Source organism: Calypte anna, chromosome 7, assembly GCF_003957555.1.
Source record: "Calypte anna isolate BGI_N300 chromosome 7, bCalAnn1_v1.p, whole genome shotgun sequence".
In the NCBI taxonomy this organism is placed as follows: domain Eukaryota; kingdom Metazoa; phylum Chordata; class Aves; order Apodiformes; family Trochilidae; genus Calypte; species Calypte anna.
The window spans coordinates 10,183,653-10,195,938 of record NC_044253.1 but is presented as its reverse complement, the minus strand read 5'-3'; the positions used below and the strand labels follow the sequence as shown (position 1 = coordinate 10,195,938).

The window sequence follows — 12,286 nt, the reverse complement described above, 5'->3', positions numbered from 1 at the left end:
AAATGGATCCACTGGCAATCCCAGCCTGGGCTGTGCCCAAGGGGCAGTAGCTGATTGATGGAGCTAATGCATCTTCGTGTTTGCTTGTTCCAAGCTTTATTAACATGTTGCAAATGTGTGTGAATAATTGAAACTGAAATGCTTTACAGAAAGTAACTGTTACCTGAAGATAACTCTGAAAATGTTTTGCTCTCTCGCATCTCCATGCTCACACCTCGCTTCACCTTTCTACCATACGTCTGGCACATCTGCACAACCTCTCTTTCCTCCCCTCATACACAGTCCCTCTTTCATGCCACTTCCTTACAGAAGACACACCAGAGTGCCCTGCAGGTCCAGCAGAAAGCTGAAGTCTTGCTACAGGCCGGGCACTACGATGCTGATGCTATCAGAGAGTGTGCTGAAAAGGTGGCCCTGCACTGGCAGCAGCTGATGCTGAAGATGGAGGACAGGCTCAAACTTGTCAACGCCTCAGTGGCCTTCTATAAAACCTCTGAGCAGGTGAGCTGAAGAGTATCATATCTGCATCAAAGCATATTGCTGCTGCCTGGGATTTAGCTCCCAGTGTGTAGTCCACAGGTCTTGCTTCTCTCCCAGATCAGCAGTGCAGTCTCTCCACTCTTCCAGAGTGTTAAACTGTTCCAAATACCTGCTCTGCTAAAATCACTGAGGGACAGCGCTCATTCTTCCCCCTTTCCTTCCAAAGTAGGAAGAATGTGGCTTCACTTAGCCCCGTATGCCCTTAAAAAGCTGCCCTTTGTCTTTTTATGTATATTTGTGTGTCTCCATCTATAAGTTAGGTGTATGTAAACCTTTGTGTCACCCGAGCAGGGACAGTGTTAAGCCCTCAGGTGATTCCCAGCTGGCAAACACCAATGTGAGTGCACTCTGTTATGTGGAAGCACTGGTCAGTGTGGATTTTCTACTCTGACCCTTAGTACAGAGGGTCCTCTGACAGGAAGGAATCTTACACCATTGGCAAAACTAACTGAAATAAAAATGATAAATCACACTTAAATTCAAAGTCTGATTTAGTCTAAATTTTTTCTATGACAAGTATTGTAACAAAAAAAAACCCCAAAAAACAAAACAACCAAAAAGACAACCAAACCAAAATAACAAAAACATCAAAAGAAAACAAAAAAATAATCCCCAAGTAAATAAATGGCAGCAGTTTGCAGTAACATTTATCTTAGAGTTTTCAGTGAAGCAGAAGCAATGTAATTCTTGAAGTTATTGTTTCTAATTCTCCCCATTTCAACTGGAAGAATTTCTGAGACCCCGCTATTTTAGTTTCAAATACTTACTGTATCAGAGTTAAGTTTGAAAGATAAAAATCTGCTTTTCCTTGAGAACTGTTTGCAATCAACTACTTGTTACTCTGTGAGCAGTGCTAGCCAGTGTTTTCACTAGTAGTTAAACACAACCATGCTGAAACAGGTGTGAAGGGATTTCACTTAAATCCATCTGCAATACAGATAATTACAGCAGTAACCATTACATGTTGACACAACTTGACTCCGTTCCAGGTATCCATGAATTGCAAAGCACATTCCAGTTGGCTGCTGGTATGGTGGGATTATCCATCCCTTGTAGAATCAGGTGCCATTTACACTGTAGTCAGTGAGGATTAGTGTCAGAGTGTGGTTACTCAAATAGCCTTGCCTGGTGTAATTCACTGCAGCCAGGCAGTTCATGCCAGTATGGGCATGGAACCTGTGGTTTTATACAAGAGGCAGCAGGAATGTCCATTAAATTTTCTATTGTTATTATCACCCAGTTAATCCCTCAATTAGAGAACCAGATATAGGAAGTTTTTAGCACAAATAAATATATTTTTTGGAGAGAGATTATTTTTCCTTAACATTGAGGCTGTATATAATCCTTGAGCCACCTTTTTATGTCATTTTTTAATGCATTTTTAAGGTTGTATAAGAGGAAATAATTCTTTATAATGAGTGTCTTTCATAGTTGAGACTTTCAAACAGATTTACAGTCCCTGATGCATTCAAGATTGAAATGAATTACTGCTGGTGGAGGGCTGTACGAAATTAATACCATGAAGGGATTCATTAGTGCTTTAAGACAGTGAAATGTGCTGGCCAAAATATGCATAGCCAGTAATTTATCAATTCAGTCTCTCTTCCTGTTTCCAAGCCATAGACAAGCACACTGCAGTGCCTACCAGTTCATTCATTAGTTGTGTCTATTCAGCAAATGTTTAGGTCAAAGATCATTCAGCATTTGAATGCTCATAAAGTCACTGCTGCCTGGAGTCTGTCAGCTTCTCAGATGCATGATTGATCTGCAGCCTTTAGTGGTCTGCTCCCTGACTGGATGGCAGTGGATTGAGCAATGCATTGGGTCCTGGATTCTCCACCTAAAAAACGTGGTGTGGAGACAATCTCATAACCAGCCAAACTTTTTCATGCATGTCTTCCCTAGCCATACTATGGTTTTGATTTAAGTGGTGTAACCTGGCTTTCAAATAGTCCAGTTTCTCTCTGACTTCACTGACAGCCTACTTTATATTACTTTATCTCACCATTGTAACAGAGAGAAGATATTTGCATTTGCACAATCCTTTCTGAAAAGATTTGGACCCCAGGCAGTCCTTCTACTTTATTTTTTAAGTCACCAAAGCCCAATAGAGTACCAGAGTTTTCAAGAACAAAGAATTAGAATGGAAATGCTTTTCTGTGCCTGAATAATACATGGGGCACTTGCTCTCTGACAAATGTTTAAGTGTGAAGGCTGATTTGCATACAAGAAAGGAGATGATTTCAGATTGTCAGGTGCATATGATCCTTGCACAGCCTGGCAGCACAATCAGTTGAGCAGTACAGCAAATTTAAAACTTAAGTTTGGTGTGTTCATGAATGGAGTTATATCAAAATGCCCTGTGAACAGTGATGAGAATTGGTGGGTGATGCTGGAGTCTCTTTCAGAGTATGGTCTTGAGCATGTAGAGTCCTCTGAATTGTAACTGTGTTCATATAGAAGTTGCAGGAGTGAGTGAGAAAAGGTTACCTAAAGCCCCAGCAGTAACTCACTGAATCTCAGGGAGTGTGTGGTAGAGGAAAGCTCCAAATGGTCCTGAAAACTTCTGCAGTTTTTTCAGTGTCTGCACAGGCCACTGAGGATCTCAGGATCTGCAACAAAAAAGACTTCAGTGTCTGAGGACACTGCACACACAGTTTCCAGACTGTGATGGTTTATTTACCTCATTCCCATTATTCTGCCAAGACAGAAGATACTTGTGTGTGTCCTGTGCAGAGCAACACCTGCATCCGCCAAGGCTGTGGCACTGATTTACTGTCTATCAGCTTCCATCAGTCTTTACAAAAGCTGTATAGGGAGCAACTAACAGGCAGCTGAAAAAAATTAGTTCCAGCATCAGACTTTGTTTAAGCAAAGTATTTAAGCATGTGTTTTTCTTTAAGTATGTGCTAAATCCCTTGACTTCAGTGAGATTTAACCGTATTCCCTTCCGGAATAGGAATTGTTCTTTGAATGATCTACTGGGCCCCCTGCCTTGATTCAACCTTTTGACCCTCCCCCCTGATTATCCATTGGAAGAGAAGAAAGATTTATCACTCTTAAACTGAATTAATTGTATCCTAAACAGTAGAGATCCCTGTGGATGAGAACTGCTACATTATTCTGTCCAGGGCCTATTTCATACTCACCTATCCTTCATGCCATATCCCATAGTACAAAACCTTTAGATTTGAAATCTAACTGCTCATAAATTTTTACTAAATATGCTCCTTCTGATTATGATTGTAGACATCTGAATTTTTGTCCTATGGGCATGTTTCAGGTGTGCAGCGTATTGGAGAGCTTGGAGCAAGAATACAGACGGGATGAAGACTGGTGTGGAGGTCGAGATAAACTGGGACCAGCAGCTGAAATAGACCATGTCATCCCTCTGATCAGCAAACATCTGGAACAGAAAGAGGCTTTTCTCAAGGTTTCACTTTTTTTTTTTTTCTCTAGCAAATCAGAAGAAATCCCCATTAAGTAGTCAATTTAGGGCAGTGTTGGTGAATTTGAGAGGAGGTCCTGAGGTGTAGTTCCAGTTCAGCTACTGACTGTCTGTATAAGCCCTTGGCCAGGTTCACACTGTTATAGGGGAGGTAATAAACATTGTCAACAATACCCATCTCAGAGAGATGTCATGAAGGACTAATTAGGTGGTATTTGCATTGCACTTGGAGGAAGTTAGTTGTGCTGGTTCAAAGTTAAAATTCTCAAAATTGCATATGATGTTCATTACAAATGGCAGGTATCATATGGCATTTTGCTGTTGGCTTATACAAACATCCAGCATTTCAAATTCTTTTCTCCAACTGAAGCAACTGTGTCTCTGCAGGGCAGCACCAGGCTGGAGACCAAGATTTCCTCCTGCCTTCCAGGTGCTGCTTTGTAAGAAGTGTGGAGCTGACTGGCTGATAAGTCAAATGTCAGCCAGCCTCCCACTAAAACTGGTACACAATATGAAACTACTCTTGCAGGAGGCTGAAGAAATTATGCCTCTAGACTGCACAGGTTTTGAAAAAAATGAGCACTTTTATTGAGAGATGGGATAACTCTGGTTAGACTGAATAAATGTTATCTACTAGTTCTTTACAACCAGTTGTTTTATTATTGTCATTAATTTGCCATAACATATAAATTCAGCCACTTTATTCAAAATTACTTCTGTTTTAATACATTTATGAGGCTGTTAGTTTACTAGCTGAGTTTATTGATCCTTAGCTGAAACTCTCATTTTCTCCTATGAAAGAGAACTCCCTCCAAAATAAGCAGAGAACTCACTCGGGTCCCCTTTGCTTTCTTTGATCATCCTTCTTGATTCTTTTCTGTGGGGTTTGTTTTTCTTAGGCCTGTACACTGGCACGAAGGAATGCTGAGGTATTCCTCAAGTACATCCACAGGAACAATGTCAGCATGCCTGGAGTAGCAAGTCATACCAGAGGGCCTGAGCAGCAAGTGAAAGGTTGGTGCACTGCTGCAGTGACAACATGGAAGGTTTTGCTTGCTTTCCCCTTTACTGTGTGGTCATCCTGAATTTTGTCAACATGTTGAGCAGGCACATGAAATTTTGCCATGAGTTCTTATACAGAACTCTGCTGTTGCAAGTGATGATGAGGGAAAAAAGGAAAGGGATTTGAAACATGGTCTCTGTCAGGCTTCTTGTCAGGAGAGACCATAAGAGTGATGTGATGACATCCTCCATCATGTAGGTTGTCAGCTAAGGTGATCAGACACTATTTTGCTTGAATTTCTAAACATGCATAAACAAAAAAGCATATATCAAATGCAAGGTCTACATGCTATCCTGCTGTTGAGCACTGGAAAAAAACAACCCCCAAACTTGTTTTTCCCTAGGACAGATCTACTATTTTTTTGTCCCTGGAATCCTTTTTGATTTCCTACCAGATCAAACAATCATCCACAAAAGTAGTTGCCTGTAGTTACTTCCCTTCGGTCAAAAGAGCACCATTTACTATCAAATGATAGATCTGAGGTACTTGAAATGCACCCACTCCTCTTGTTAATTAAACAGTCATTAATCTGTGCCTAGCAATGCTGCAGAGTACGTATGAAAATGAGCAATGTGATTCTGTGGAAATAAACCATTGTTATTATTATTGACTATTGATTTGAGGAGGCGCAGAGAAGACCTTATTGCTCTCTACAACTCCCTGAAAGGAGGTTGTAGGGAGGTGGATGCTGGCCTCTTCTCTCAAGTGAATGATGATAGGACTAGAAGAAATGGCCTGAACTTGCACCAGGGAAAGTTTAGACTGGATCTGAGGAAGAATTTCTTCACTGAGAGAATAGTTGGGCATTGGAATGGGGTGCCCAAGGAGGTGGTAGAATCACCATCCATGAAAGTATTTAAAAAACTTGTAGTTGAGGCACTGCAGGACATGCTATAGTGGGTATGGCGATACAGATACTGATAAATATATCTTTTTACTGTGGGGGGAGGATGTTGACATCTTAGGGGTCTTTTGCAACCATGGCAATTCTGTGACTTTCTTACAAGTTGTGGAAAGATATAGGTTAAAAGCAGTGCAGTCATTATAAATGAGAGAGGCATGGGAAGTGTGGTTATGCACAGAAGAGAAAATGGTTTTGCTGAAGAGATTTATTTTCTTTCCTTTCTTTCAATACCAGTTCTTCAATGTTAACATGATTTTGTTCAACTTTCTCTCATTTGTCTGCTGTGACAAATGCTTGTTTTTCTTGTTGTGGATTTTTGTTCCTTACAGTTGAAAATCACAGGAAAATTAATTAAATCCTATCTCAACATGCCCTTAGATATAAGCTTGATATATGCTTGTGAGTGTTCCTCACTGAGTTGTGGTTTGTTTTTTTTTAATTACTTGAATAAAAACCAGCTTGTATATTAGTCTTTGAAGCCAGGCTTGAACTTTTTATGCTTGGTGTGTTTCTGCACAGATGATCTTTGAAGTGGACACTTTAGTAGCTTAGAATAAAAGCACCAAGTAGGAAATTTATTTGTGCTTCCAATACAAGGCATCAATACAGCACAAAATCAGTATATTTGGCATAAACTGTTTCTTCAGAGACTTGATCTAGAGCAGCCACGACAAGATCATTTTGTCAAGTTCAAATTCATTTTGTTGTTCAAAGTTCCCTCTGCAGAAACTGGGCTATAGGTTTTGCAAGGTAAGTATTACCAATTTTCTGACCATGATCAGTGTCACATTGTAGATGAGGAGGAATACATCCAAACCTGTTTGCTGTCACCAGCTTGAGACAGGAGCAATGAGTATCAGTAGATTCAAAAGGAGCTCAGTGTGAGAGAGGTTATTAATGGGTGCTGTAAATGATCATAAATTGCTCTAAGTGGTTGAGAAGCCAAATTCAATGTTTCAATATTCAAAAGTGTGGATGCTTTGCCCCAGCCACATCTGGGGAATGTTGGGCTGTGAGCAGAGGGCAAGAGGGCTGCTGGGCCTTACCTGTAGTACCCACCTGAGCTCCCTACCCAGACATGGGGATAAAACACACTGCTGACAGCCATGCATGGCTTAGCTCAGTTTAATTTAAAAACCTCAGATTTAGCTGGGGTTTATGTCAGATAAATCTCTTGCACTCTCTCTGCATGCAATCTTTACAGTTAAACACATGGTATTCTGAAATATTTAAATCAGACCCTTTTATCAAATGGATACAGTCTGGTTAAGCACTCAGGTTTTGAAGGAGAACACATAAGACCTACACTCCCAGGAGTAGCAGGTCTTCTGCCAGAACCTGGGTGTCTGTCACATCCCCATCACACAGAAAACAGTTTAGAGGACCAATACCTGGCCTCAACCCAAAATCACAGCCCAGCATTAACTGCACTGGGGGCAGCACAGAGAGGGTCAGCAAGGCAGCACAGCTGTGAAAGAAACCTTACCAAGTATGTCAAATTATGGGCACAGGTCTGCATTAAATTAATCATGACCAAAGCTCTGGAGGGGACAGTAGGCTTTGGTGCTAAGTGCTTCTGTTCAGCCTGGAGAAGAAGGGGCTCAGGGGAGACCTCGTCACTCTCTACAACTCCCTGAAAGGAGGGTGTAGCCAGGTGGGGGTTGGTCTCTTCTCCCAGGCAACTCTCAGCAAGACAAGAGGGCATGGTCTTAAGGGCATGCCAGGGGAAGTTTAGGTTAAATATTAGATATTAGAAAGAATTTCTTCATGGAGAGGGTGATCAGGCATTGGAATGGGCTGCCCAGGGAAGTAGTGGATTCTCCGTCCCTGGAGATATTTAAAAAGAGACTGGATGTGGTACTCAGTGCCATGGTCTGGCAACCGCAATGGTGGTTCAAGGGTTGGACTTGATGATCTCTGAGGTCCCTTCCAACCCAGCCAATTCTATGGTTCTATGATGGCCTGTGGCCAGAGCATCAGAAAAAGCAGTAAAAGGCGTCAGCCAGAATTTGATTCCTGAAGTAAGCAGAAGAGAGCAAAAGCACTAGAAATCATTATCCCTGTGTATTTACTGATGCAAATCCCAAACCCTGTTCTAGCATCTTCTTTACCCAATTACCCTGAAGCTGCCCTTTCTTGTATTTTGTTTGTTCCCCTTATGAATCAGTGCTTGTTTTTAAGCACAGTCTCAGGGGCTCTGGTCTTGGGAGTGTGGTCCAGGCACAGTGAGTACATTCTGCTTTTTATGACTTATTTCTCTATGCTCTCTCAGAACCACTAAACATGCAGACATTTTCCTTTGCCCTACAGCTATTCTGAGTGAGCTGCTTCAGAGGGAGAACCGGGTCCTTCACTTCTGGACACTGAAGAAGAGGAGATTGGATCAGTGCCAGCAATACGTTGTCTTTGAGCGCAGTGCCAAGCAGGTAGTGTAAAAAGCCCCACTTGTTCTTTCTGTCCTGGCAATATGTAAATGCATCTTGTATCTGTGCAACAGGAACCCCCCAGAGAGTCATTGCAATTTCAGGTTCCATCTGGAAAATGTAATGCTTGAAAACATGGCAAATATAGATTTTTAAAACAATTCAAGAAAATTACAAAACCCTAGAACAACTCTTGATGTTTTTTGCCAGATCAGATTAGTTTCTGGATTTGGACATTTGTTTGATCATAAACATAAGTGCAAACTCGTTTTACTGAACTGTTACTGAATAAGAAAACTTGATTCCCTGCATGCAGATTTATCCATATATAGGTAGAATTCCTGACATTTTTTTTTTCCTCCTAGGAAGCATACAGCACCTTTTATATCCTCTCCCACCTGCTTTGATTATTGTGTTCATTATATGTGTTCCTAGAAAGTGTTTTACCATGCACCTTATCAAGTCCTAATGGATTTGATATCCTTCATTTACCAAGTGTTTGTTTTTTGTCAGAGGATTAGTTCATGAAATACAAACACCATTTGATTTGTTTCTCCTTTGTTTTTTTTGACATTGACAGGCTTTAGACTGGATCCAAGAAACAGGAGAATATTACCTCTCTACTCACAACTCCACAGGGGAATCAGCAGAAGAAACTCAGGAACTCCTGAAAGAATATGGGGAATTCAGAGTACCTGCCAAGGTAAACAGTGACTTTAATCTAATTGTGGCATCTGCCTTAGTCTATGTTTATGACACTGTTTCAATGCCTTAAATCTCTGTAAGAATATTCTATTGATTTTATATTTTTCTCCTGACATTCCTAGTCCAGAAGATAAGTCTTTTAATAGGCACTAAAAGGATGTATTCTCCCCCTTCTTCTGTATTGGTTATGGAGCATTTTTGTCTTGATCAGAAGGAAGAGAGTCCATTTTATTTATATCTCACAGCACCCTAATAAGACATGCCCTAATTCCATTCTCAAATAATTATACAAGAATGATACAGAGAAAATAATGGATCTGGACATATCCAAACTAATCTTTATTTTCCTGTCTCTTTTTTCTGGCATTGCAAACATAATTTATTTTATCAATTCCAGCTGGGTTGATCACAGATGATCATTTATCTCATTAGAAATAATCTGCTGATCCCAACAAAGTACTTTAAATAAATATTTAGGTTTAGGTTGGTGAAATAGGTTTGTAAACTCCAGAGTGAACATTTTTTAGTATAAAGCTGTATTAACAAGTATCTATAAATTTCTAAAGAGAAATTCTGAGAAATCTGGTAAGGTTTACAGAGAGGAATGGTGACTGGATCTGCTTCAGAGAAATTAATTAAAACCACAGGTAATTCACAGACAGTGAATCCACAGGGCTATTAACAGTCACTGATAACAATTTCAATTGCAAAGTCAGACTGCAAGACGACCATGATTTTGGTATTATGTAGCTTCATCTTACTGTGTCCTGAAATTCATCTTCTGTAATCCTTAAATTCCTCATTAGGCTGTCCATACTTGCATGGGTTTGATGCACAGGCTTTTGTGGTGTTCTTGTGGTCCCCTTCCTTTTCCTCAGCTTGCATGTTTGTGAAAATGGAAGATAACTTGGAGTGGATGGAAGTTAATTTAACCAAACAAGATCCATACAATAACCCTTTAACAGTATTCCTGGCCAGTAACCACTCAAAATCAGTCAACCTGAAATCATATTCCAGTTTATAATTTATTTTGATCAGAATAATTTCAGTTCATCCTGAAGTTTCCAAACTGATGCTGCTAACTTCAAGTACCTGATAGCATCTCACTTCAGAAAGAGTGGAAAGTTCTTCCTATCTCTGAAAAGCAACTTGACAGTACCTCTGGAAATACAACTGATTTGCCTTCTGCTTTTGAGCATTAACGTGTTCTAAAGCTGGAGTGCAGCCTGTGCAGTTGATATCTTATTTTTTTTAAGTATTTTGTACTTGAGTTTGCTCAAACAGAGTTCAGGCACTTTCTGTTTCTGAGACATATTTGGATTTGGAGGTAAAATTTATGACTTGCTCTTTTGTGCCAAATTTGCACAAGCTTCTCAATGTGGAAAACCATAGTGACTAAAGGGCAGGCAGAGCCCAAGTGGAGTAGAAAAGAACTCTGGAAGGTTTGGAGTCTCAGTGTATGTTTTGGAGTTCAGGCATCTTTAATTTGCAGTGCTCTAACTAGAACTAAAATTTTATAGTAGACCAAGAATTTCCATTTGAATTATGTTTGTTTCTGAAAGTGAGTAGTAGTGATTCTAATTTGCTTCCTGGACTGATATCTGGTGTGCTAATGACTTGCCTACACAAGTCTGCAGAACAACATAGGTATAGATTCAGAGTTACTTGGTGTATTTTATGAGGTGTGATTTTTAAATCTTTTCTTCTAATTCAAGGCTCACAATACCCAAGTTTTTGGTTATGAAAAGGATGCATGTCCAAGTTCAAACATGTTTTTCTTACATGTTGTGTGTGGTTTAAAAAAACCTGAGCTTTTTTCTATCTTTGTAATGTTCTTAAATGAATGTCATTCCTTTCATGTTTTACTGGGCAAAATTTAAAGCATCTGATTCTTTATAAGATAAAGTACAGGCACTCTTTAATGCTTTATAAAAAGTTGTGAGCTGCTTCTGACTGCTGTGTGAATTAAAACCAAAGGAAATAATAATAACACAACATAACCAAGAACCATATTTTGGGCAGCAAACAAAGGAAAAAGTGAAGCTCCTCATCCAGCTGGCTGACAGCTTTGTAGAGAAAGGACATATACATGCCACTGAAATTAGGAAATGGGTCACCACCGTTGACAAACGCTACCGTGACTTCTCTCTCAGGATGGGAAAATACCGCTACTCCCTGGAAAAAGCTCTTGGAATCAATACAGAGGTACTGTAAGTCCATGTCCTGCTGGGCTTTTATACCAAAGCTGAAAGTCACAGAGGGGAGTGAAGGCTTTGGTATGAATGTTTCAGGTTATCATGTGTCCATTCTAAACACTTAAAACCTATCCAGCCTACCAAGCCAAGCTAACAGCTTTTTTTGGTGGTAGATCAGTGGTATGAGGAGACAAATGAAGATCAGAAAGACTTTCTAAATGTTTGCACCATTCTCCAAGAGACCACGCAGCTACTGGGAAGGAGGGGGAAAGACATTATTTGAACAAAAGTCTGTGTTAATTTTAGCATAAACCATAAGTCCTGCTCCCACACCACTATTTTGAGTCAAACTCAGAGTTTGACTGTAAGTTTCCATTCTCTCATCCTTTAACCACAAAATGCATCTCCAACCTCATCTCTGAGCTCTTTCAGGTGAAATAGAGCAACAAAAGAGAAACAAAAATTAGAACCTCCTGCTATTCCCTGGCCACAGTATTAAAGGGGAGTGCCAAAAGCTGAAACACTTAAAAACATTTCAGTCAACTGTCCTTCAAAATGAAGAACCAAAGAGACACAAATTCCCTCAATTACACCCTCCAAATACCTTAAGTGTACTGTTCCTTGCAGGGTCTCTGGTTTACACGAAGTTATTAACCATAGTCTGGAAAGGTAATTCCATGGCAGAAGGCCATGATTAGGATTGTCTCTTCATAGTGCCCTGCTTTATGAAGTCCCACACTAGGCAACTCATTTTGATGTGAAGGAACAAGGTAAAATTTAGACATTTTTCATCAATACTTATTTCTAGGTAGGAGTAACAGTGAAGACTGTAATAAAAATCACAGTTGGCATTTTTTTAAAGATTTCTCTCTCACCTTCACACCTTCTCCCTTCTCACTGTAGTTGTTCTAAATGTTCCAATTTTCCTTCATTCTGATATTGATCTCTTAATTCTGCCCCATCTCATCCATTTGATCTCATGTTGCACACCCGTAGTATTACAATGAT

General features: G+C 40.0%; 1 protein-coding gene across 1 annotated transcript in view; it reads left to right on the top strand.

The window, feature by feature from the left end:
- Positions 1-12,286, top strand: part of KALRN (kalirin RhoGEF kinase) — a 492,333-nt gene that overhangs the window by 329,851 nt on the left and 150,196 nt on the right. The window contains exons 17-22 of the mRNA XM_030454727.1: positions 283-501; positions 3,824-3,973; positions 4,888-5,002; positions 8,266-8,381; positions 8,959-9,081; positions 11,106-11,288. Coding sequence (XP_030310587.1) covers positions 283-501; positions 3,824-3,973; positions 4,888-5,002; positions 8,266-8,381; positions 8,959-9,081; positions 11,106-11,288 — 906 coding nt within the window. The remainder of the gene's footprint in view (positions 1-282; positions 502-3,823; positions 3,974-4,887; positions 5,003-8,265; positions 8,382-8,958; positions 9,082-11,105; positions 11,289-12,286) is intronic.